The 27,384-nt window shown below is 36.0% G+C and overlaps 1 protein-coding gene across 2 annotated transcripts in view; it reads right to left on the reverse strand.

Moving 5' to 3' along the window:
• Positions 1 to 27,384, reverse strand: part of atrn (attractin) — a 295,073-nt gene that overhangs the window by 143,990 nt on the left and 123,699 nt on the right. For both annotated transcript variants that reach the window (XM_039751934.1, XM_039751935.1), the window contains exons 7-14: positions 26,740 to 26,830; positions 26,128 to 26,371; positions 19,032 to 19,215; positions 18,372 to 18,526; positions 7,447 to 7,531; positions 4,058 to 4,278; positions 3,021 to 3,142; positions 2,500 to 2,638 (exon numbers count right to left, since the gene is read on the reverse strand). In XM_039751934.1, the coding sequence (XP_039607868.1) occupies positions 2,500 to 2,638; positions 3,021 to 3,142; positions 4,058 to 4,278; positions 7,447 to 7,531; positions 18,372 to 18,526; positions 19,032 to 19,215; positions 26,128 to 26,371; positions 26,740 to 26,830 (1,241 nt within the window). The remainder of the gene's footprint in view (positions 1 to 2,499; positions 2,639 to 3,020; positions 3,143 to 4,057; positions 4,279 to 7,446; positions 7,532 to 18,371; positions 18,527 to 19,031; positions 19,216 to 26,127; positions 26,372 to 26,739; positions 26,831 to 27,384) is intronic.

Here is a 27,384-nt window from a genome sequence, read left to right on the forward strand (position 1 = left end):
CAAGAGGTGGAAAAACTGTTTACCATTTACCAATTTGAGAACCCTCGTGCTTTCAAGCAGCACAATGTAAACAAAGCCAGACTGCCAGTAATGTGGGGCGCAAACACGAAGGACTGGGTCACAAGGAGTTTGTTTTTGGAATGGCTGCATGAGGCTTTCACTCCCACCAGCTAAACAGCTAAAAGCACCAGAAACCCAAGAAATCACAAGAGAGAAAACACCTGAAGGAAAACACTTCATGCCAGAACTCGACTCATGCAAGGTTAGTTTTCTTGGTGGTTTGTACTGTACTGTACAGTAGTTTTTGTATTACGGATTTTTCAAAAGTTAGTTTTTCAGATCATGCTGTGATTTGTTGCAGTGTTACTTTTCTCTTTTTTTCAAATGTTCATTTTTTCCCCTGTGCTTAAAACTCATTAAAAAAATTGTTTACATGGAGGACTTCATCGTGTGATTTGTTGCAATGTTACTTTTTTGGTTGCTTGTGAGTTGGTTTTTAAATGCACGTCGGATTTGTCCGCTGTTCGTTTTTTTCTGCTGTGCTTAAAACTCATTTTAAAAACAGTGTTTACAGCGATCAGGCTTTAAGTTTAATAGCGTGATCTCCTGCAATCTTTCTTTTTTGGTTGCTTGCGAGTTGGTTTTTGCATGCACTTCGGATTTGTTTTAATGTTCGTTTTTTTCTGCTGTGCTTAAAACTCATTTTAAAAAAAATGCTGCGCGAGCATGTGCTACAGAGAGATTAGAGAGCGCGAGCAAGCAAGCGCAGAGAGAGGGGGGCAGCTAAAAGGGAAGGGATGGGGGAAGATAGGGGTGTGGCGTGCGCACGCGCTACAGAGAGAACGCGTGAGCCAGCCTGCTCCTGTAGCGGAGGGAGGGGCTTTGGTGGTGTGTGTGCTACAGAGAGAGAGAGAGAGAGAGAGCGAGCGAGCCAGCTCTTGTAGCTGAGCAGGGAGCCTGTGTGTTTTGTGTCAGTGTTATTCAATGTTTTTACATTAGTTCACTATTACACTGTGCATTCTATGGTGTAATTAACTATATTTGTGCTTAATCTTTACATATATTTACATACAGTCTGTACGGTCTGGAACGGATTAATTGTATTTACATACAATCCTATGGGGAGAAACTGCTTCGGTTCACGACCAAAGTTCTGGAACGAATTATGGTCGTGAACCGAGGTTCCACTGTATACAGATATTGCATTACTGAAAATGGGACAATATTGTTCTCTTAAATAAATGAAGGTACTTTAATAAAAAGTCATTGAATGGGCTCTCTCTCTTTACTAAGGTATCAAAAAGGTACTGAGTATCACAAAATTTGAATGGTATTGGTATCGAATGCCAAAATTCTAATATCAAGAAATCCCTACTTGAATCCACACAAAGTTTTATAAATGAGACCCCTGGTCTTTGGGGGGTTTATTTTAGTTGGTTGAACTTTCCTCTTTTATCCCAAACAAATTGAGCCAGTGTGAGGAAATGTCACTGTCCTCATCCAGGATTGGATCCCGAGTTTCACATAATCTTTTAGGATAGCTTTGAGTTTTCATGACCCTGAAATTGATTAAATACTAATATATGAATAAAAAAAGTAACTGTCATGTTCTAAATAGAGATAGTGTATGAAAACATCATATGTATTATAAAAAAACAACCTACTGAAGTTAATTGAGTGAACAACTTTTATAAATACATAAACATCCACAACAAAACTGGGAATTGTGGCTTAGGACTCAGATCTAGCAAAACTTGAGCATGCACATGACACAATATGGCAGAAAGTTTCCTTTATTAATTAATAAATTCAATATTATGCTACTTAAAAAATAATTATTTATGCAAGATAAGGTATTAAGTAAATTATTTATGTTGACTATAGGGGACTGAGAGGAAGTTATCATTGAATGGCTTCAAACACAAAAAAGACTGATTTATTGACTAATGAAAGTCCAACCTAACAGAACTGGAGAGGATCTGCAAGGAGGAATGGCAGAGGATTCCCAAATCCAGGTGTGAAAAACTTGTTGCATCTTTCCCAAGAAGACTCATGGCTTTTTTTAGCTCAAAAGGGTACTTCTACTAAATACTGAGCAAAGGGTCTGAATACTTAGGACCATGTGATATTTCAGTTTTTCTTTTTTAATAAATCTGCAACAATTTCAAAAATTCTTTTTTTTTGTCTGTCAATATGGGGTGCTGTGTGTACATTAATGAGGAAAAAAAATTATTTAAATGATTTTAGCAAATGGCTGCAAAATAACAAAGAGTGAAATATTGAAGGGGGTCTGAATACTTTCCGTACCCACTGTAAAACTGCTTTTCATTTTATTGATACACTTAGCATCATGTTACAAGAACAATTTACCTAAAACACAGACAACAGTGAAGCACTATGAACATGAAATCAAACTCATTTTACTTAGCTTAGCAATTGACCAATTTCAATCTCTGCAACTGCCAAATGGGAACATTTACTATGAAAAAGCAAGCTCACCAGGAAGGGCAATGCACTCTTGGTTTCGTGGCTCCCACTGGCAGTTCTGATCCATGGCGCAGCTCTTACAGCTTGTCTTCTTATTGCAGACATACTCTGGGTTATCTTTGCGGCATGCCTCGTACTCAGAAATTGGACTCTTAAAAGGATAGAGGCAAGATCAAGTCAACAGTGAAATTAAAAAAAAAATAAATAAATATAAAATCAGTGAGAAACTGACAGTTAATGTAGAAATGCCAGGGCTATGCACTTGTTAGCAGATATATAGGGAAAAATTATAGCATATTATGTTTCTGATAAACCATGACAACATGGATATCCCCAACAATAATATGAAATCAACCTCAGTTTTTAACTAGTAATTTTTGCAATTATTTTCACAATTTCAGCTAATTAACAAAGGGAAAAAGGTTGTTTAGAAAACTTTCAGGTCTCTAAGATCTGATTAGATAATGCCAATAGCCAACACAATAGGCAAGGAGTTCCTTCTTTCACTTAATCCTTTGTCAGAAAGCACTCACCGGTACTGCAGTACAGTTGCTGTTCATGGAAATGCATTGGTCACCACACCACTGGCAGCCATTTGTGTTCGCTGTGCAGCTGTAGCAGTCAGTATACTGATCACATTTCTCATTGTCAGCAACTGAAATTGGGAGTAGGGAAAAAACACTTGAGACCGTCAAGCAATTATCTGAAAATAAGAAGCTACTTTGAGGTGCAATGCGACAGTTAATTTACTACGTATGTTAATATCAGCATCTTAAGATCACTTAAACTATTGCAAATCCAAAAGACATGATACAGTATTTTGGAACTCTTAAAAGCATATTGGACAATATGCAAGACTATTGCTTTTACTATTCTATTTCATTTAAGAACGTTTTGCTAAACAGGATCAACAATACATTCCTGAGGATAAAACTCAGCAAGTTTTGTTTAACTTGCTTATAATTTAGAAAATACCTTTACCTGATATAGTGCCTCTATATAGTGAGCATAGACACAGTGTGTTTAATAAGCAGAAACCTGCCTATTTGACAAATTGTGCATAGGCAGGTTAAATGACTTGTACACAGTCACACACCATGTCAAAGGTGACGACCAGCACAAAATTTTGTGTATTTAAATACACTGCCATGACTTTACAGGTAAGTTTACTTGTTAGTCAAATGTAAAGCTGTGTAATACACCATAGACCTAAGAGACACATGTCAAATTTGGTTGAGCAGGCCAAGTATCAGGTTATTAACAGAAAAATGCAATGGAACTATGTCAGCTTGGCAAATCACATTATGCTGAAGAAGTACCCATTTGTGCCAAATGAACTCATCAAGTTCATTTGTAGCAAAAAAGAAACAATTTTAAAGTCGGTAAAGAACAAAAACGTTGTCAGTGTGAATAAAGGTACACCTGCTTCAACCACTGGCAGGCAATTTGACAATTCAGCCAATTGTATATAATGGACAAGCAGGTGTGTAGTATTGTGAAGCAATATTAACAATAATAACAGCAGCTAATCTATGATAAAAATAACAATCTAAAATATACTAGGCCATACATGCTTTAGCTGGGCACGTTGAGATGACTTGCTGTTCCTCCTCTGGGCTGGCAGACTCCCAAGACAAACACTTCTCCAAAGTAGCATTCCACAGGCAGCGGATGCCTGGACCAGCTTGGGTGCAGGTGCTGTTACTGAGAAAGGCTGCACAGCTGGCTGGTGTGAACATCAAAACATCACTGAGAAGCAGACTGTTGAAACCCCCAAATATATACATGATTCTGTAAACAAAAAGGAGGTTAAAAAAGTGAAAATTTGATGACTATTATTTGTCTAATGTAGTTTTATTCAAAGTGTACTTATTGTTCAATCTAGACATCCATGGCTCAAAGAAAGCTTCTATCCTACTGAATATGGGCCACCCTCAGTCTATACAGGGACAGGGACAGATTCGCAAATAAGCAGACTTCTGATCATGTGGTACCAGATACAGTTCTTGTTAATGACTGCATCTACTCCCTTTTAAATTACACAATTTTCTCAACTTGAGAAATATATTTTAATTCAGTTTCTAAACCTGCACTTTAAATGAATAATTTAGCAAACATTACTTCAGCATGTTTAGAAAGACAATAGCAAAAGAGAGGTAAGAATGCATGTCCTGTCCTCTTTGTTTTCTGCAATTTTGTATATGAATGTCTGTTCAGCCGTCTTATTAGGTCTGCCGTATTAAATATAAAATTACCAAAAACTCATGCAAAACACCTATCGTTAATATGAATATTGTGTTTTGTAACTGTACAGTATTGTAACATGGATAATACCACTTTGTGAAAATTTTGTCATTCAGTTTTCTAAGCCTCATGTAGCATCTCTTCCTGAGGAAGTCTGGAGGAGTACAAACACCGAGTTAGAGAGATTTTGGAGTAGAGAGAAACACTGGCAATCTGTTGATCCTCTTGTATTTTTTTTTGGAAGGTAAATGTGCACCAAAAATACTGGAGAACTGCCCACCTGTTGGTTCAAATGCATTGCTGTTATTAAAACAAAGCAAGCATCTATTTTGGCAGGTTCACCTTATGTAAAATATTCTTGCAGTTGATATGCCTTCAGTTTTAGCTACACAGTTGTTAAGTTATCCTCATTTATAAACCGAATCTCTAGCATTTTTGTAATGTTTATAATTTTTTTGATTTGTTAAAATTATTCCAGATAATGTTCACACATTTTCTTCAGTTTTTCTAATTTAAAAGAATACTCAATGCAAAAAACAATATTTTATTAATTTTCTTACCCCATGTAGCAACAGGCAAAAAAAAATTTTATCTCAAGCTTTCATGCGGAACAAGAGAAATCAGACTGGGTCAGTTGCTGTGTGCCATGAGCCCTGGATGATTCTGTGTTAGTCTGGTTTTTAGCATATATTTAAAGTCTCAAGACTAACTTTTGAGTTTAGCGCTGTTGCAGTTGTGTGCCAGAGTTACAGACTAGCACACTAAGACTAAAACTAAATGCAGTTGCAATGTGCCTTTTTGATTCGGGGAATGGAAACAAAAGTTGTGTACTAACTTAAGACTACCTTGTAAGCAGGTTCACTGGACATTGTGCATTGGGTAATGTTACAAAATGAACTCACGCTTGCATCAGACAGATTGTTAAAGATATGAAAAAGACACTTGCATGCTATTAAAAAATATGGAAGCTATATTTTTGATTTATATTTGTACTGAACTGAATCAAAAATAATTTACATAATATCACAGAAAAAGACGAGTGATCCATGGAAATATTTATTTTGCATAAGGATAATATAACAAATAGAAAAATATGAATCAATATACTTTGTCAGCTTCTTAGTCTTCCTCTCGATGTGTTGCATATTTTACCAGATTTCTCAAGCTTCCGCCTTGGAGTTTCAATCATTATGATATAAGTACATCAGCTCGGACAGCTTGGGACTGAGGATTCCCTTGAAGGTCAGAGCTGGAGATATCAGTAGGCAACAATTTATTGCAATTTTCCTGTGGCTAAAAATGGAATAAAGCCAGTATACCATACTTTTCACACACTTGAAATTAATAATGATTCAAAATAAATTGAGCTCTGGGTCACAGAGAACTCAGACGTAATTTTATGGGTCTATTTTAGATCCTAAAATTCTTGGCTTATTTGAAAGCATAAATGGCAATTGTATTTTCAGAGTAGAAAAACGCCCTGAAGTTCTACATAATTTTTCCAGACTAATAATAAGAGATTTTCTCAATTGTTCACACTCATCACTCTTACTGGACTGCTAAAATGCCCAAATGAATTGTCAAAAGTTCTAGGCCATTTCTGATTCAAATCAGTTCTTAGGCTGTTCTATGGCTAGTGAGGCAAACGTGGCTTGTTTTCTTGACAATGGGAAGAAGCTGGACTTCAAAATCTCAACACTTAAACTCACCTGTTACACTAAGCACACCCAGAAATGTTTGTTTAAGAAGAGACTAGTACAGGCTAGGTTTTGTTATGATGGAAATTATACATGCAGAGTATGGAAAGTCAACTACATGAAGTAAAAACTGAGTTCTAGACAATTTCAATCCGACACCAAGCAAGCTAAACTCTAAAAAGCTTAAAGTAGTCATTACAATTAAAAGAAATCTGTCCATAATTATTTGGATTTTTAGATATTGTAATGCTGAATATTTTTTAAATTCAAAAATGAGTTTTAGAAATTGCTAAAACGTGTTCATTTGATTTCCACAGGATTCAAATTGTGTGCACTTAAACTATGAATCAAATTAAACATATACAGGTGAAAATACTAGACAAAATTTAAACCCATGATTTTTACTTTTTCAGTGAATATTTATTATCAATCACAAGCTATGTCTTAAGATCATAGATTAAACTACATTTATCTAAAAGCTCTAATAACCAAAAATATAATGAAGCAGATGTCATGACTTTTTAACATAGCAGGCAGTTTAGTGATGGTTCACCTTTCAACAAAATACCTTTATTACAGCTATTCTACATGAAAATGATTTTGAGAAAGGGTAACACTATAATTTAGGAACTATAGAAATGCATCTATTGCTCATTTACACTTTTGTAACAAGACCTAAACAAAGGCTTCTTTTGTTCTTCATAACACTTCTAAAACATCAGTACATGGGTTATTCATCTCTGTGCAATGTGGCATACTGACAAGATAAAAGTATTTGATATGAACAAAACCGAGAGAAGAATCAAGAAAAATGTGTTTCATTTAAGCTGCCTCAGACCACTCCAAAGTGAAACTAGTATGTCAAATTGCAGAGAAGAATAAACACTTTAATGATGCTTTGTTAAGTGTTATGAAGACCCAAAAGTGTTTTGTAAGGTGTTGTTACTTAATAGCAAATGACTAATAGATGCATTTTGGCAGTATCTAAATTATAGTGTTACCCCAGAAAGCACTGTACCTGTTGCTGTAGACTGCAGAGTGTCCAAATCGGTTCACATCATGATGTAAATCTGGTCTGGGCAGCACTGACCACTCATCACAAGCTGCTCAATTGGAAGAAAAACAAAAAAGAGATACACAAATAAACAGACATACATGGATAAATACAGTTATAAAAAGATATCCCAATGACAACCACCTAAAACAAAAAAATATTTTTTTCTTTTTTAAGAAGCGTTCCAATTACTAGTGTTCTTTTCAGGTAGGTCATTAACAGCTTTCTATACGAATTCTAAGGAACTGATTAGAGAAAGAAATGCTAACAAATGACAAAATTTATATTCCATATTTATACTAGACTGGGTTTCCCAAAATGTAATGCGTAGGCACCTCAAAATGTGGTACAATCCTAATGCTGCAGAACAGAGCATGATGTTGAATCTTGGTCACTGCTAACACATGCCATAAACCTTGATTTAGTATAATAGGCATATTAAACCAAAGTGCTTAAATGCAGCAGACTATTGTGTGAATACCAAATGCTTTCTTCTTGTTCTTAATGTAAGAAAAGTACATAAAAAATCTACAGCCTAAATAAATATACTTTTACTTTACTAAAATTATACAGTTGCATATGTCAGTTAAAAAGAAGTACTAAAATGAAAGATTAGATATGGTCCCATCAGGATTAATAAATGCTAATATTTATTTTTGTTTGTCAAAGTAAAATTCTTCTACATTACTCTGACAATTTCTAAAACTGACTACACTATCACGTTACCGAAGATTATCTTCTTCATCTTTCAGCTTCTCCCACTTAGGGTTTGCCACAGTGGATTATCCATCTTTATCTATTCCTGTCCTTTACATCATTTTCTGCCACACTGCCTGACTTCATGTCCTCCCACACCACATCTATAAACCTCCTCTTTAGCCTTCCTCTTTTCCTCTTGCCTGGCTCTTCCATGCTCACGATTCTTTTCCTGAAGTAATGCTCATATCTCCTCTGCATGTGCCCAAACCATTTCAATCTAGCCTCACTCACTTGGTCACCGAACTATCATACCTGTGTTGTCCTTCTAATATACTCATTTCTAATCCTGTCCGCCTTTGTTACTCCAGGCAAAAATCATAGCATCTTCAACTCTGCCACTTCCAGCAACAGTGCATCCAGAAAGTATTCACAGCGCATCACTTTTTCCACATTTTGTTATGTTACAGACTTATTCCAAAATGGATTAAATTCATTTTTTTCCTCAGACTTCTACACACAACACCCCATAATGATAATGTGAAAAAAGTTTACTTGAGATTTTTGCAAATTTATTAAAAATAAAAAAATTGAGAAAGCACATGTACATAAGTATTCACAGCCTTTGCCATGAAGCTTAAAATTGATCTCAGATGCATCCTGTTTCCCCTGATCATCCTTGAAATGTTTCTGCAGCTTAATTGGAGTCCACTTGTGGTAAATTCCGTTGATTGGACATGATTTGGAAAGGCACACACCTGTCTATATAAGGTCCCACAGTTGACAGTTCATGTCAGAGCACAAACCAAGAATGAAGTCAAAGGAATTGTCTGTAGACCTCCGACACAGTATTGTCTCGAGGCACAAATCTGGGGAAGGTTACAGAAAAATGTCTGCTGCTTTGGTGGTCCCAATGAGCACAGTGGCCTCCATCATCCGTAAGTGGAAGAAGTTCGAAACCATCAGGACTCTTCCTAGAGCTGGCCGGCCATCTAAGCTGAGCGATTGGGGGAAAAGGGCCTTAGTCAGGGAGGTGACCAAGAACCCGATGGTCACTCTGTCAGAGCTCCAGAGATCCTCTGTGGAGAGAGGAGAACTTTCCAGAAGGACAACCATCTCTGCAGCAATCCACTAATCAGGACTGTATGGTAGAGTGGCCAGATGGAAGCCACTCCTTAGTAAAAGGCACATGGCAGCCTGCCTGGAGTTGGTCAAAAGGCACTGGAAGGACTCTCAGACCATGAGAAACAAAATTCTCTGATCTGATGAGACAAAGATTGAACTCTTTGGTGTGAATGGCAGGCATCACGTTTGGAGGAAACCATGCACCGCTCATCACCAGGCCGATACCATCCCTACAGTGAAGCATGGTGGTGGCAGCATCATGCTGTGGGGATGTTTTTCAGTGGCAGGAACTGGGAGACTAGTCAGGATAAATGGAAAGATGACTGCAGCAATGTACAGACACATCCTGGATGAAAACATGCTCTAGGGCGCTCTTGACCTCAGACTGGGGCGACGGTTCATCTTTCAGCAGGACAATGACCCTAAGCACATAGCCAAAATATCTGGTCCTTGAATGGCCCAGCCAGAGCCCAGACTTGAATTCCGATTGAACATCTCTGGAGAGATCTGAAAATGGCTGTGCACTGACGCTTCCCATCCAAACTGATGGAGCTTGAGAGGTGCTGCAAAGAGGAATGGGCGAAACTGGCCAAGGATAGGTGTACCAAGCTTGTGGCATCATATTCAAAAAGATTTGAGGCTGTAATTGCTGCCAAAGGTGCATTGACAAAGTATTGAGCAAAGGCTGTGAATACTTATGTACATGTGATTTCTATGTTTTTTTTATTTTTAATAAATTTGCAAAAACCTCAAGTAAAAGTTTTTCATGTTGTCATTATGGGGTGTTGTGTGTAGAATTCTGAGATAAAAAAATGAATTTAATCCATTTTGGAATAAGGCTGTAACATAACAAAATGTGGAAAAAGTCATGCGCTGTGAATACTTTCCGGATGCACCGTATGTCTCTGGTCTTTACATCTGTGCCACCAATTCCAAACCATACAACATGGCTGGTGTCACTACTATTTTAATTATCTTACCTAAGATTATAAACTGTTCTTACGGTACTCGCCTTATTCTGACCAGAATCCAATCAAGTCCTGCCACTTCTTTTCTTGGTGTACCTGCTCATACTACACACTCCAGAATCTCTGTCTCAATAAAACACACTCTCTCTCTACTTTCTTCTGCCTAAGTTACAAAAGGTGCAAATGTGGGAACACTTCATGTACAGTAATCCCTCGCTATATCGCGCTTCGACTTTCGTGGCTTCACTCTATCGCGGATTTTATATGAAAGCATAACTAAATATATAATGCGGATTTTTCGCTGCTTCTGCAGACAATGTGTATTTTTACTTCCTGTACATGCTTCCTCAGTTGGTTTGCCCAGTTGATTTCATACAAGGGACGCTATTGGCGGATGACTGAGAAGCTAACCAATCAGAGCACGCAGTTAAGTTCCTGCGTGATGAATGCAGTGTTAACCAGGAAGTCTCGTCTCGCTCATTCAGCATCAGCATGTTTCGCTGTGTAAAGAGTTGTGCTCTTTTGTGTTTATCTTTGTGCATAGTCAAGCCCTTCATTATGGCTCCAAAACGATCTGCTACTGCTTCAGGGGCCGTGCCCAAACGCCAAAGGAAGATGTTAACGATTGCTGAAAAGGTAAATGTTTTGGATTTGTTGAAGGCTACGATTCTTTTTATTTTAAAAGTAGGAAAGGAATATAAGATCTACGGCCACAGTGTCCTTTTAACCAGGGTGCAAAACGAGTTGTAAGTGGATTTAATAAGGCAGTAGTCTGGATGGAATCTGCTTTAGGGATTTGGATTGAAGACTGCCGGAAGAACAACGACGATGCTACACAGTTGCCTGAAGTGGCTCCTTTAAAAGGGCTGTAACGCTCTCCTTTGTTGTGCAGTAAAATTAAACTCATTGTTATCGGACAAGTCATCGTGTCACTGTTGGTGAGTAACCATAATTAATTTTCTACTTACAGTACTTGGTACATGTACGTACGTTTAGTGTCACTGTACACACATTTACTGTATACTATTTTTCTTGCATTGTACGTATTTACTGTTGGTGGCCTGTCTATCGTAATGGCTGTAACATATGTGATATCGGAGACACTCGATATCTTTAAAATAATATTTAGGTTTTACTGTATATAAACAGTGTGTTTACATACATAACTTCAATGAATCTTACCTAATATCTAAGAGAATACAAAGGGATTATGCTGTATAACTCTGTGGGGAATATTTATAAACAGTGTGGGAGAGTTTATAAGTGCTTAAAATATATAAAAATAACCATACAAACATATGGTTTCTACTTCGCGGATTTTCACCTATCGCGGGGTCTGGAACACAACCCCCACAATCGAGGAGGGATTACTGTATTTATAAGTTTTGCTGTGCGCATCGTTGGGGCACTAAAAAATGAGAACCCACATGGAAGGGTTCTACAAACCAGCCATAGTACAAATGGTCAGAGGTCATTTTGTTATTCATAATACTTAATTTGATTCAGTTGTGCACACTTATTGTATACTTATTAAATAAGAATAAATGGATTTATCACAATTATTACCTTATTATTGGGGTATTAGAAAATTACAAGACTTACGAAGATGAATCAAACACTTCACTAGTTGGCATCTTTTGGTGCCTTTATTTTGAAATTGTAAAAATAAAAAAGGTAAGTCTAATTGCAGTTTGCAAAGCAACACATTAATCATTTAAAGTACTTAATTTGAACATTTACATGCACAGCGTATTGGGTTGACTGTAACCTGTTCCTTGTTCTGTTATTATCACTTAACACACTAAATACAGTACTGTTATCAGGGATGGGACCCATGGCAACTGAAAACAAAATAAGAAAAGGGCACATTAAAATTATACTCTTATATACACAATTTGTTATTAATTATTAAAAGAAAACTGGAGACATCATTCACATTATGCAGCTTACCTGAGCAAATTTATGTTAAAAAATACCCACATATTGGTGTGATCTGGAAGTAGTCGGGTTGACAACTTGCTCACCACCAGAACAGCAGCAGAGAAGGCTCTCTTGGATAATATTGTTGCTGGAATGCAAAGTTTTTTCTCTCCAGTTTTGAAAGTTCTGGGTACTCGCTATTGTGTGTCTTTAACCAAAAGAGGGGATCAAAATCAAACTGTGCTGCTGCCTAATCAATGTATGCATCCAGTTCATAGAGAGAGTGTGCGCATTATCACAACTTGCACAAAGAAGAAATTAACTATCCACTTGCTTTAACTGTTTTAGCCTTTTTCACAGTAACTGCCCACTTTTGCTCAACCAAATGTGAAAACATTTGATAGACAGACATTTAATGCATCTTGCAGCTCTGAATTATTGAGTGAGGCAATGACATTTATTTTTGTCTATAATGGAGACAAAGGGTTGAGGGCGTGCTGTGATGAAAATGTCTGAAAAGCTTGCTGCATGTTCCAATAATACACTTAAGACAAGGGACAGTTTTGAACCAGTCAATCACCAATTATAATGTATGTGCAGAGCAGCACACTAACTCCCAGTCACATTTTTCATTAGCTTTTACAATGTTGACAGTACTGCTGTGTACACAAGCATTCATGTTGGATTCCTGCAGCCACAAAGTAAAAACAGCAAGCTTTGCCTGAATTCTCTACAATATGACATTCTCCTATCTTCTTAGTAACCAACACTAGCAATTCCCAGTTCTTATTTACATAGTGGCATGTCACCATTATGTTGTAGTACGTATTCATTATGAAGTCCAGCAGTCAGTTGTTATTGATACATATGAAGTACTGGAAAGTTTCTTTTATCACAGCATAACACTCTTCATACAGCTTCTCCAGTCATGTGGTTGTTTGCCTACATGGCATAACACATTCAGACTGGCTGCATGTCTATTGCAATCATTTTTACTATTAATATTGAGACTGATTCACTTCATGCACTGTCACATCTTAGACGCAAAGTTGTCAAGTGTCCCCTGTTGTGAGCTGGAGCAGCCCTCATTTTTCTATGTTAGTTCAAGATATTTAAGTTTCAAATAATTTAGCATTGACCCTGTGTGAACACTATAGGCCAGTTCAGCTTTAGTGAGTTTACACTGCACTTCATCCTCATCTATTTTATCAAAAAAGAACTATATGATACTTCAGGGTTACCATAGTGCAGCAACGTCAGTGAGCATTTATGTGTTTCAACTCAAATAAAGCATTTTCCACTTATCTGAATGGGAGATGGGATGGATGTTGTGGGTTGTTATAACATTTAATGTTTTTTATTAACATTCCTAATTCAAAGGATTTTTATTATCTTGCAGTTCAATAAACAAGAAACCAATGGAAAGTTGTCAACAAGTAGAATTTTTGCATGTATCATTTCTACTGTTGTTAAGCACAACAAACAGCAGCCTTTGTAACTTGTCTTTCTGGCTCAACACTGCATAAACTAATACAATAAACTTCACACAGACTTCAACTTGCGCACTGATTTCCAAAAGATTATTGAATGATTTTTTCCCCCTTTATTTCCACTAAACAGTTTGATTTGTTTTCACCTTCTTTGTATAAATTGCAAAAAATCTATTAATTTTGGCAAGGTTGTATAGGCTTTTTATTTCCACTGTAGATTATACAGTTATATTTACCATAACCATGAACATTTTTAATAATATCATGACATATTTTTGGCCATACCACCCACCCCTAATCGCCGCGATCAATGTTTATTTGCACAAAGGTACAATGAAAAACTGTCCTGAGTTAGGCTAGCAAGCTGACCTTGTACAGTTGGAATTGGAACTAGAATATTCTGTATTTGTTCTCTTTTTTGTAGGTTGGATGCTTTATTTTTTTTTTTTTTACATTTAAATATTCTACATTTATTTTATGTATATACCTTAAAGTGATTTTTTTCATACTTGCTTGTTGTGCTTCTTTGCTTCCAATTTTGTGCTTAAAGTATTCTCTATGTGAAAATGTGCAGCATATAGCATGCTAATGGACCAGCAGTAAACTAAAGGCCTGTCCAGGCTGAATTCAGTCTTGTATCCAGTGCTGCAGGGAGAGGTTCTGTGTGATGGCTTCAAAGTGGAAGTGTGCTTTATATGAATGCTCCAAACTGAACAAAATGTAAGAACACACATTTCAAAAATATACACAAAAATGTTAAGTTCCAGTCCTTTTTTTCCACTGTTAACCTGTATTCTCAATAAAGAAAAAAATATTTATTTGTCATCTGAAGAAGTGAAATCAAATGCTTGTGACTACAGCAGTGATATAAAGGTAATTGCTTTACCTCTCACCTTTGCCTTCATAAAATTCTCTAACACATTTCTTGAATAAAAGTATTCCAGTCTAAATATAGTTAAAAAATAAAGAGATACTTTTTAAATATTTTTGCTCTTTTTCATTATTGTGTAGAACAAAATAGTGGCTAGACTATTAAAATAGTTTAAAAAGATATTGGTGAAAAGTTGGCAGGGGAAGAGTCAAAACAAAGCTTCATATTGAAAAAAAATCGTCCCCAACAAGTGGACATCTAGACTTTATAGTCTAAGCCTAAACACAAGCATGTGTAACTGGAGGGCAAATTTTTTGAACAATAGTCCGCAGGCTGTCAGAATAGGTAAACATTTTTTTTCTTCCATCTTAACTCTGCACACAGGCGTGCCACGAGAATGTGTGCTCAGTCTCCTCCTTTATGCCCTCTTTACTCATGACAGTGTGTCTGTTTACACTCAAATAGTATCATCAAGTTTGAGGATGACACAACAGTAATAATAATGAAAGTGCCTATAGCACGGATGAGCAGAAGTTGGTGGTATGGTGCAAGTAAAATAATTTGTATCCTAACAGAGTAATTCCATGTCAAATCATCACACTTTTGAACCTCATCACCACAGATTTTAACAAAATTTATATGACCAAATCAGCATCCCAAGTAACCCATGTAAGTAAAATTGGACATGTCTTGGATCAATATTAAGAGAGATTTAAGCTAACTTTCTAGGGGGGCAAGAATGACGTCTCTGACTAGCTCTATCTCCATCTCCCTAAATATAAATTGCATAGAAATGGTTCCCATATTGGCTCATGAAAACTAGAAGTGAAAATATAATTTTAATTGAAATAAAAATTAGTTAAAAATGAATAAAAGAGGCAATAATGCCAAACGAAAACAAAATAAAATGGAAAAATTAATAGCTTTCGTTTTTCTCTACAGTTCACACTTTTGACAGAGACACTGTCATTAGAACACTCTAGACGAGAACAGGCCATTCAGCCCAACAAAGCTCGCCAGTCCTATCCACTTGTTTCCTCCAAGAAAACATCAAGTCGAGTTTTGAAAGTCACTAACGTCTTACTGTCTACCACACTACTTGGTAGCTTATTCCAAGTGTCTATCACTCTTTGTGTAAAGAAAAACTTCCTAATGTTTGTGCGAAATTTACCCTTAACAAGTTTCCAACTGTGTCCCCGTGTTCTTTATGAACTCATTTTAAAATACAAGTCTCGATCCACTGTACTAATTCCCTTCATAATTTTAAACACTTCAATCATGTCACCTTTTAATCTTCTTTTGCTTAAACTGTAAAGGCTCAGCTCTTTTAATCTTTCCTCATAATTCAACCCCTGTAGTCCTGGAATCCGCCTTGTCGCTTTTCTCTGGACCTTTTCTAGTGCTGCTATGTCCTTTTTGTAGCCTGGAGACCAAAACTGCACACAGCACTCAAGATGAGGCCTCACCTGTGCATTATAAAGGTTGAGCATAACCTCCTTGGACTTGTACTCCACAGATCGTGCTATATAACCTAACATTCTGTTAGCCTTCTTAATGACTTCTGAACACTGTTGGGAAGTTGACAGTTTACAGTCCACTATGACTCCTAAATCCTTCTCATAAGGTGTACTCTCGATTTTCTGACCGCCCATACTTGTCATACTAAAAAGGGTCTTTAATTAAAGTAAATCATATTTGAGATCATGAACTCTTTCATTGCATGTTTTCAGAAAATAGAGATCAAGCCTTTCCTCATAAACCTGAAAAACACAAAAACTAAACTGAAACTAGATGGGCTCTTAGACCACTGCATCGAGGAAAGAAATTCAGCTTTGCTGGAATCATAAATACTTTACGTACAAGCTGTACCATTTGAATGGCAAGATGGGAATCTAAGAACATAAACAATGTTTACACTTTCAATTTATACTTTCAGAGCCTTTAATACAGGAATTGTGTTTGTCTGTACTGTTGCAATCAAAGGTTCAACTACTAAAAGTGTATTTCAAATGAGTACAATGGAGATGTTCCATGAAGATGTGAAAAGTTCAGTCTCAACTCTCCAGTGCTGGGAATACTTTCTAGCCATGCACCTTCATCTCCAGATGTTGAGAGACCAGCCATAGGTTCAGGATCGGGAAGGTCTACTAAGTCACTACTGGAAGAGTCAGACTGTTTGTTCTTGGGTATGAGTTTTGATAGTCTCACACAGCAATTTCTGAAGATTCACTACCCTGACCTTAAATTGAGACCATATTGCTGTCTCAGGATCATCTCTTAAAACACTGGTTAACTTCTTGAGATGACATTTGAAAGAGTCACAACTGTCTGAGTCTAAACAAGTTCTCTACCGAAGACATTATGAAAACGTATGCTGCTGCAGCAAAGACAATCCTTTTATCTCCACTAGGTAATTGACAGCATCTGCTATTGATTGATTACAAGTGACTGATTTGTACACTTCACTCACTGGCATTTATTAGCCAGACTGGATTGGGCCTCTTTCACAGCAGCAATTTTGACAAGAAATGGTATGGCAAGGACAGGTGTCACTAATGACATTAATGAAGCTACTGTTCAATTTCAGTGTAGCATAACTGGAACTATCTTTAATGTCATTACTTATACCTCTGTTTACAGTACTATTTGATGTCAATATGGCTGCTATGAAAAAGGCCTATTAGTGATATAAAACCATTTGATGTAAACTATAATAATGATATCGCAACAAAACAACTCAAAAATAAAGACCCCATTTTCTGAAGATGTTCATAACATAAGCTAGTTTAAGTAAAAAAAAATTAACCAATTTTAAAATATATTTGTTTGCTATTCAATTTGTAATATTATAATCACTCATAACATGATAATTTTTTTAATTTGGGAGATAGCATAGCATTACACAAAATATAGATCTGGAAAAAAGCTTTAAAACAATATGAGAACCATTTCTGTGAAACTTAAATCTAGGGAAATATTGCTAGTCAAAGTCATAATCCCCCAACATGCCCGAAATCCCAGTAAGTTCAGACTTTGTCAGCTGAAATGTCCCTTTATATTGATCCAAGACAAGTGCAATTTCAGTTACATGGGTTATTCATATGACCAATTCAGCACAACAAGTTCTGTTAAAATCTGTGACAATGAGGTCCCAAAAGTGTGATGATTTGACATGGAATTACAAACTCAAAAAAAGAAATTATAGATTTATGTAAAACCCTGAAGGACAGAACTTGCATCAACTGTGATCAGGAATGAACCTGTGGAAGGAGTGTCCAGCTTTAAAGTTTTGGGGGTTAGCATTAGCTTCATTATATTAAGAACAAAAACAACTTTGTTACTTGTGGTGACGAAGAAGTGTAAACCTGCCCCAGAGGCTGCTGGCCAGTTTCTATAGCTTTGCTATAAAAAGCCTGTTAACCTACTGTATCACACCATGGTACAACAGTTGCACTAAAGCTTAACAGTGAGTTCTATAACAGGTCATAGAAAAGCACATGAGATCACAGGAACACAGATTTCAGCAATTGAAGACATTTATAGATCAAGAGAGCATTTCAGATTACTTAACATAATAAGCATTATACTGTAGAATTATTAATGCCTGCACAAGCAGGTTCAGAAACAGTTTTCATCATTCTATTGAATTCTAAACCTAAGGTGATAATTTAAGAAATAGTGCATTAACAAATGTTTAAATATTTTAAGTACAACAATAATATATATGGGTTATGTGTGCAATATTTGCCCAGAAATCATACAGTGTGGACTTACACAAACTGAATACTAATGGAAATTTCATCCATAGACAATACTCACCAATATCATAAGCCATGAAGTCAGAAGAAAAACATTTGGCACCATGGCTCATTGAAGTATCATTATGCGTGTTTCCTCCAAAAACAAGCATTGTTCCACTAACAATGACTGCAGTGTGCAAATAACGGAAGAAGCCACTGTCCTTGAGAATTGTCCTGCAAAGTATATAAAAAAAATTAAATAACCCTGAAAATGATACATCATTTAGTAAACTACAGTCCTGAAACATGCATAGTAAAACTAGTACTGCAGCACTACACATAATGTGTTGAAAATATGAGTGGCCAAACCAGCAACATTAAACTACTGTAATTCTTTAACGTGTATAATGTAAAAAGTTGGTGTATTACCAACCTGCCTATTAAGTAATAGGACCAGCTATTTTACACAATTTATATGGGACATTAACCTAAGGCGTAAAATCTAATAAGTAATAGGCTATTTACCAATTTCACATTTTATAAGCCTGGTAAACAGCATAGAAATAAGCAATAATGCATCCTTTAAACTCTGAAATAAACTGCAAAGACACTGAGAAGTACACCAAGGATTTTTTTTATGTAATTTGTGAAGATTCTTATTTTTCTACATACTTAGTCTTTTGATCCTGAGATGAAGCTGTACATTTCTGATATTCATATGTGAAAGAGAAGGTCTTACCACATGCGTGTATCCACCTGATACTTATAAAGATCATCTGCCAGTCCATATTTGTTGGCACTGAATGCCTTGTAGCCGCCATGGATGTAGATGGCCCGGGTTTTAGAGTCATAGACACTGCTGTGACCATAGCCTCCCTGAACAAGGGCTCCTTGAGTTGTGAGGATGCTCCACTCATTTGTTGCTGCAGGAGCAGATGTAATATAATCAGTTAATAATTAAGTACTTCTGTTAACTTTTTGCATACATCATAAAATAATAAGCACATAATCAATTAAAAGGCACATAAAATGCTAGGTTATACCATACAAAATTGTTAAATTTATGTCAAGGGACATTATACTGAAACTATATAATGCACTAGTAAGACCACATCGGGAATATTGAATTCAGTTCTTATCACCACTGTACAAGAAAGACATAGCAGCAATTGAAGCTGTGCAGAGGACAGCAACCAAGTGCATCCCAGGACTTAAGAACATGTCTTTCTCTGACAGACTCAAAGAACTTGTTTAGTCCTCAGCAGAGGAGCCTGAGCCTAATCCAGGTATTTAAAGTCTTCAAAGGCACTGATAAAGTAGATCCAGCAACACTTTCTTGGCTTAAGTGTGAATCACGTACTTGAAGACATCAGTAGAAATTAAGGGGAAGTGCATTTAAAACTGAAGCCACACTTTATACAAAAGGCTGTGGGACTCTGGAACAAACTACTGAGACATGTAGTTGAAAAAGAAACTCAACAATCTCTCAAAAGAATCTGGATGTGATATTTAGACAGCTTAGCTATTAACCAAACACACAGGGCTTGATGGACTGAATGGTGTCCTGTCGTTTGTCAAATTTCTTATGTTCTTTCATAATAAATAAATAAATAAATAAATAAAAAATGGTTCTCTGATTACATGTTCGAAACTGATATGAAACAAACAAGCAGAATGCAGTACTGACTTTCAAGTATTTGTTATATGGCCATTCCATGCCAAATCAACCAATGGCCCAAGCACTTCAGACTTTATATTAAAAAAAAAAAAAATTTGGGGAAAAAATTACCAGGTGCATCCATGTTAGTAATGAGACGCCCTATAAAAGTTTTGATGCAAGATCAATACTTTCCAAGATGTGGCCAGTTTACCAATTTGGGAAGGTTAGGGTTAACAGTTTTATCCTGCCTAATTTTTTTAATCAAATTTCATAAGTTCATAGCTCAAAAACGAAACCATTGAGCACAGTCAGACTTTGCAGGCTGGTACAATAATTGGTATAATATGCAACAGATTTAAAACGTTTTGGTCCACATGACCCTGCATGGTCAAAGCAGCCCTGTTGAAATTGAAAAAAATTTAATTTGAGTTTTTGGCTTGACTATGCTTAGGCCTCAGAAACACATATTTGTAACCAGCACAGACTTCTGAATTTTTTTCCTCTTATTCAAATAACTATGTTAAAAAGCAATAAAAAGAAAAGCAGTTGCATCAGGGTTAGAACAGCAGACCACTAAAATCCAAAAAAAACATTTTGGATTTCAGTTTCAGAGCACCTTAACAGCATGTGCAGATCATTTTTTTTTTTTAAACTTTTCATTTATTCTACATTCTCTCTTCTTACTCAAAACACAAACCTTACTTTTCCTATGCAAATCTTTCATGTTTGTTTTCCATCCTAAACATAGGCTGAATTGCCATCTGTCAATAATGGTAATCATTTAGTTTTCAATTAATACATTTTCAAAATATCCTGCCCTCTCACAATCACATTCCAGTGTCCTATTGGAGGCTATGTTGGGTCCAATGGCCACCTAGAGACAATATTTGTTGGGTGCCATTGCTCTAATTAGTGCACATGCAACAGTAAGTGGGAGGCAATACCAACTTGATCTCAAAGACAAAGATACCCTATACTCTGCACTCCGATTGAAACAGAAATGAAATGGGTCACATTCCTGCTGCTGCAATACCAAGATTTTAGCATTTAATTATAACTAATGTTGTATTTAATGATAAAATCAAGCAGCTGTTGTTCATGTATGGTGCTTAATGTGCTTTATGTAATTTATTTTTTCCATTAACACTAGAATTACCAGAGCTTACGAAAAAACTTGTAAATCCGTCCCACCTTAAATTGCTTCTTAAAACCGTTCTCACCTCTCCACCAGCGTCTTTTGTTAATCTAAATGTGCTGATAAAAGAAAAGCTGCAAGTAGCCGGCTATTCCATCCCCCCACCGACTTAGAACATGCACAAACTTCTCCCAGCTCATGCCTTGATTGATTTTCTGGGAGTGAAGTGGAGTTTTAGAGTGGAAATAATAGATCATTGTTTGGAACACACGCATTTCATGTCTGTTCCGTTTCTACAGCAATCTGTGTAAACACATTGCTAAAACAGAAACGTTTTTTATATTCTAGTAGTAGATTGCAAAATGTAGGCATAAACTATATAATGTATGAAGCCGGAAGTCCAAATATCAAAGAAATATTTTCACAGAAGGTACAAATCTAATACAACAATTTCCATTGATTCAGCTCCCGACTGGGAACCAAAAGGTCGCAAGTTCGATCCTGCACCACTCCGTTTTGAGAAGTAAACTATTCTTAGTCTTACTATTTTAGAATAAAAACATACATTTGATTTCAATCTGTAACAGCCGGTGTAATTTATGATACTTGTAAAGGTTAGATTTTTATTTTTTATTAGTCAGTTTTATTATCTTGGCCGTGTTCATGAGCCCAAACACACCCCACCCCCGCATCTGATACTGCTGTTTTCACATAGGTGTGCTATAACAGAGGTAAACTCAGCTCCCTTCTACATCGGAGCAAGAATCCACATACCATTGCTTGCAAACTAAAGTGTCAGCAGGCACTTTTCGTGGCATTACACACATTTTTGAGCATGCCCTCTGCACACTACTTGTGACTTTAGGCTTTAGGAAGCAAGTAAATAAAGGTAAATCGTGTCATAAAATGATTTCTTCAAAACATCACATATATTTGTCCCTATCTTTTTTAAGATGTAGAAAGGAGCTGAGTTTACTTCTGTTATAGCGCGTCTATGTGAAAGCCGCAATATCAGATGCGGGGGAGGGGGGTGTTTGGGCTCGTGAACACAGCCGAGATAATAAAACTGACTAATAAAAAATAAAAATAAAAAGGCTAACCTTTACAAGTATCAGAAATTACACTGGCTGTTACAGATTGAAATCAAATGTATGTTTTTATTCTAAAATAGTAAGACTAAGAGTAGTTTACTTCTCAAAACGGAGTTGCGCAGGATCGAACTCGCGACCTTTTGAATCCCAGTCGGGAGCTGAATCAATTGCGCCACGGAGGCAGTCGTAATAAGCAAATGTCAATGTTGCATGTTAAGGCGGCTTTTTGTTTCTGCAGTTATATTTTTGAATAAAAGCGCAATTGTTGTGTTAGATTTGTACCTTCTGTGAAAATATTTCTTTGATATTTGGACTTCAGGTTTCATACATTATATAGTTTATGCCTACATTTTGCAATCTACTACTAGAATATAAAAAACGTTTCTGTTTTAGCAATGTGTTTACACAAATTACTGTAGAAACGGAACAGACATGAAATGCGTGTGTTCCAAACAACGATCTATTATTTCCACTCTAAAACTCCACTTCACTCCCAGAAAATCAGTCAAGGCATGAGCTGGGAGAAGCTTGTGCATGTTATAAGTCGGTGGGGGGATGGAATAGCCGGCTACTTGAAGCTTTTCTTTTATCAGCACATTTAGATTAACAAAAGACACTGGCAGAGAGGTGAGAACGGTTTTAAGAAGCGATTTAAGGTGGGACGGATTTACGAGTTTTTTCGTAGGCTCTGGTAATTCTAGTGTTAATCCTATACCCATGTTAGTGATAAAGAACTTGAGGAATATTACTACTGTCAAATTATGAATTTAACGTATTTTTAGAATGTAAAATAAAAATGAAAGATTCACATAAGAAAAAGTAAGATTTGTTTTTTGATAATGAAGGAACCACATAGGATGCAGGAACAACAATTTTAGAAATATCTAGACAATCCCACAGTGCATTAAGCTGGTCGGAAAAAAATATCTCAAAATGATTTTTTCACATTTGAGAGGTCTGCTGGTGAAACCCTGGTACAAGAAACATGAGTTTGTTTATTTGAAAAGCCTTGTGTAGATATCTAAACAAGGAAAAAAATTCAATAGGCTGTATCAATTAGAAGTATGCTTTCTGAAAGCCTTAACATAGCAAAGCCAAAGACGCAAAATATTTTTTTTCCATTTATGAAGGTATGCTCTTACCAACTGATATCATCTGGACACCTCTGCTTGACTGATTTTGTTACATACTATACTTATAAACGTTCCAGTATGCAAAATTTGAGTCTGCCATGTGGTTTAGTTCTTGAGGTATGGTCTTTGTTTGTTTTGTTTGTTTTTTTTTTTTTGAGAGAGAGAGAGAGGCTGTATCTTGGGAAGTATTGATCCTACATCAAAATAATTCAACAGAGTCTCTCCTGGATAACAACTGGTATTTTGTTCAGAATTTTTTGTGACCGAAGTGTGTGGGATTTCTGGACTTAACATGCTATGACCAAATACATTTTATCTCTTTTGATTCATTTAGAATAATCAGGAATTTATATTAAAAAAATGTCCTTAGATTGACCAGAAGAGAGAAAATTGTTCTTTAAATGTTCTTTACAGAAATAAATAATGTTGAGTTTATTTACCCGTTGACCAGTAACAGGAAAAGGTAGAAAAAAAAAAAAAAACCCCTTCCATTATTAAAAAAAACCAAACAAAACTGTGCCACAGTTTCTAAGGTGGAAAACTATGAGAAACTAGTTGAAAAGCTTCTCTCTTTCAGTCTAACACTAGTATACAACACGTCTTTAAAAATTTATTTTCTACACTCTCATTTGGATTTTTTCTCAGAGTAGTGACGGATTAGCACGTGGAGAGATACCCACCAGGACATTGCTCAAATTGAAAGACATTAGAGTGGAAGTGTAGTGAGTGTGTTTTAGCAGACATCTATTGAACATTTTACCATGAGACACCTTCAAAGATAAGTGAGGTGTAAAAAATACCAAGCGACTACTTTTTATAAGTGATAAAACTGTATTTGTAATTTACAGTCTTTTGATGTCTAATTTTAAAAATATATGATGCTTTTCTATAAAATAATGTCACTTTAACCCAACATGTTTTAAAAACAGTGTGTGACAGAGCAATTCTGTTAACAGATCTGAATTCAGCACCCTCAGATCTATAAAGTACGGAAGCGTATTAGGGCGATGGTAAAAAAAACCAGACACAGTGAAGAAAACAAAAAACTAAATGTCGAGATTACAGTTGACATGTTGACTTTATTCTCGACATTTCCACTTTATTCTCGCCATTTACATCAAGATTGAAGTCGACATTTTGACCTTATTCTCAACATTTCCACTTTATTCTCGTAGTTTATTTTTTAGCAGAATGTCGCAAACTAAACTTCATCTTAAATGAATGTTTCATTTTCTAGATTTTCTCAAATCCAGTCAAAATTATGTAACACATTAAATGCTTTGTGTTAAGTACGGTTAAGTGTTCCCCGAACAATGTTAATCGGTACATGCTTCTTAAACTCATTTCCTCTTGCACCAAGAGGAGGCGCAGGCAGCAATCGGACCCCTTAATGCAAGGGAGCAGCAATACAGCCACACCACTGTGCCCCCCGCCACCCATGTTTAATACATGCTTTAATGCATTTTATCATGAAAACAATATCAAGTATGTATCTTAGTATTCTGAATGTTCATAGAGGAGGAATATCATGAAGTCCATGTGCGGCGATCGTGCCTCCTCAGTGCAAGAGGAAGTCAGTTTAAGAAGTGCGTAGAGATTAACAACTGGGTAATATAAAGCATTTAATGTGCTACATTAACTTATGACGGGGTTTGAGAATATCTAGTAAATTAAACATTCATTTTAAAGATCAAGTTTAGTTTGCGACATTCTACTGACAAAATAAAACTAGGAGAATAAAGTGGAAATGTCGACTTTAATCTCGACATGGACAGCACTTTTTTTTCTTCACTGTGTCTGTATTTTTTTTTCTTCACCGTGGCCCGAATACGTTTCCGTAATAAAGAATATCTAAATTCCCCAGTACAATTTAACACCAATAAAGCAAGAGGCATCAATTTTACAGCTTGCAGCAGAGCTTTAGTACACCTCAGAGTCCCAGCCCTGAAAAGACACATCATACACAGCAGATGGCACTACAGTATTAAGATTCACTATACATGCTCAGGACCGGAGACACAATGAATTAAAAATACGGGTATTCAAGAGTCTATTTTGTTGTGTTTCCTGTATAAAATGTTTTCTATTGTTAATCTATTACAGACTAAGCACAAAAGATAGCAAACATTATTTTTCTTACTTTTCTAAAAGCCTTTTTCATAGACTACTGACAAAGCAAGTAAAACATTATTTAAGTAAAAATATTTTCTAATCACTTCACACATAGTTACTGTTCAGAAGGGGCAAAACAAGTGGGAAACTGATGTTTTATACTATCTGAAATTGGGAAAAAATCAAATACTCAGAGGATCTGTACAGATTTTTTTCAAAACATGGCAGGATCTAATCAGTAATGTTTTAGAATAAGCTCTTAAAGCACAGAGGAATCAATTATTTCTGCATTTCTTTTTCTTCTCCATTCATCTCTATTGGCTTATCAAACTAATCAATTTAGGTAAGTTTTACTGCGTTGGCCTTGCTCTCTCTCTCTCTCTCAGGGGTGGGGGTCGACTTGTTCTCAATCCTACTTTTTGTAAAAATTGACTGATTTGTATGGAATGATTTCAACAAAATTAATAAAAAATTTTAAAAAAAGGGGGCAAAACAACTGACAAATGGCTAAGGGCATTAAAAAATTACTATGCTTTTTTATTTGTTTAAAGACCTGTTTTAGACTAAAATAAAATAGGACCAAATTATGTCAAATCAACACATGCTGCTAAAAAGGTCTTTAAAATTAGTCTGTCGGACATTATAACAGTAAATGCACACATCACCTTTTGTACATCAGTGCAATACTTAACCTTTATACTCACCAAGGTTATACTCTTGTACTTTGCTAATATAGCCATACAGTGGACAGTGACCAAAAATGACAAGCATGACCACACTGTCATCAAGTAGTCTGATAATGTGCGCAGAATGCCCAACAACAGCATACTGCTCCTTAGCCTTTGGGTTCACAAGCACCCAGGACTGGTTCTGAATATAAAACACCCACAGCTGGTTTGTCACATTCCCTGTGGAGTCAATCTTACCACCATACATATAGATTTTATCCTGAGGGGACATAAGAAGAGTCATGTTACATAAGAAAGTAACATCAATAACAGAAATTCAACTTTTTCATTAGCAATACTGATAAACTAACATAATGCCTATTAAGCAGACTGTTGTTTAGTAGTATGGTTTCAATAGAAAAGTCTTAAAGATGTCTAAACAAAGGAGAAACACCACATTATGGCATTAACTTTAAACTAATAATTGCTCCTTGACGGATTTTAATGCACTCTTGCTTGGATCAGCATGTTAACTGTTTCAATAATAAGCAATGAAATCATACAGTATATGACAGTAAGGTCATGAAGAGAAGTGTTAAGTTTTACCCAGTTTTGTAAGAAGCCATATTTTAAATTTATGTTTCATACCTTGAATAATGCTAAAGAGTGTCCATATCTGCCAATCACAGAGTCTACAGACTGATTTAGAGGCAGCCACTCTTCAGAAACAAGATCATACCTGAGTAAGGAGCATAGTGCACAATAAATAGCAGTTGTATAAAGCAAGACCTGGGAAATTATCCATTTTTATCACATCAGGACAAAGAAGAATGGAGACTTACTGCAATTTATTTACATTGTTTCATTTAAAGAAATTGAGTGGAAAGGCTATTAAAATTGCTTACAAAAAGTAATACATCTGAAAAACATTTCCTTTAGCTAAAACCCTAAACAGATTAATAGGCAAACCTCCTGTCACGCAAATGTGATTAATTTAGCACAGTATAAAGATATTAAGTCTTACACATCTGTGCTTAAGTGACATTTAGTGAAGACTAAACAAACCTATAAAATCTTAAAAGGTCAGCAGTGAAATGGCTGCACAGGTTTGTAGCCAGGTAACAATGTGCATTACTCAAAGAATTATATCTAATAATGCAGTATATACAGGTAGTTGCTAGCACTTTGTGCAATGAATTAATTAAGCAAGGAAGACCATTTAAGTAACTCATATCAAGCTTTTTGAAAACCTACAGAAAACTATGTTTATTTAGATATTAAAAAGACTGTAGT

This window comes from Polypterus senegalus, chromosome 4, assembly GCF_016835505.1.
Source record: "Polypterus senegalus isolate Bchr_013 chromosome 4, ASM1683550v1, whole genome shotgun sequence".
Classification (NCBI taxonomy): domain Eukaryota; kingdom Metazoa; phylum Chordata; class Cladistia; order Polypteriformes; family Polypteridae; genus Polypterus; species Polypterus senegalus.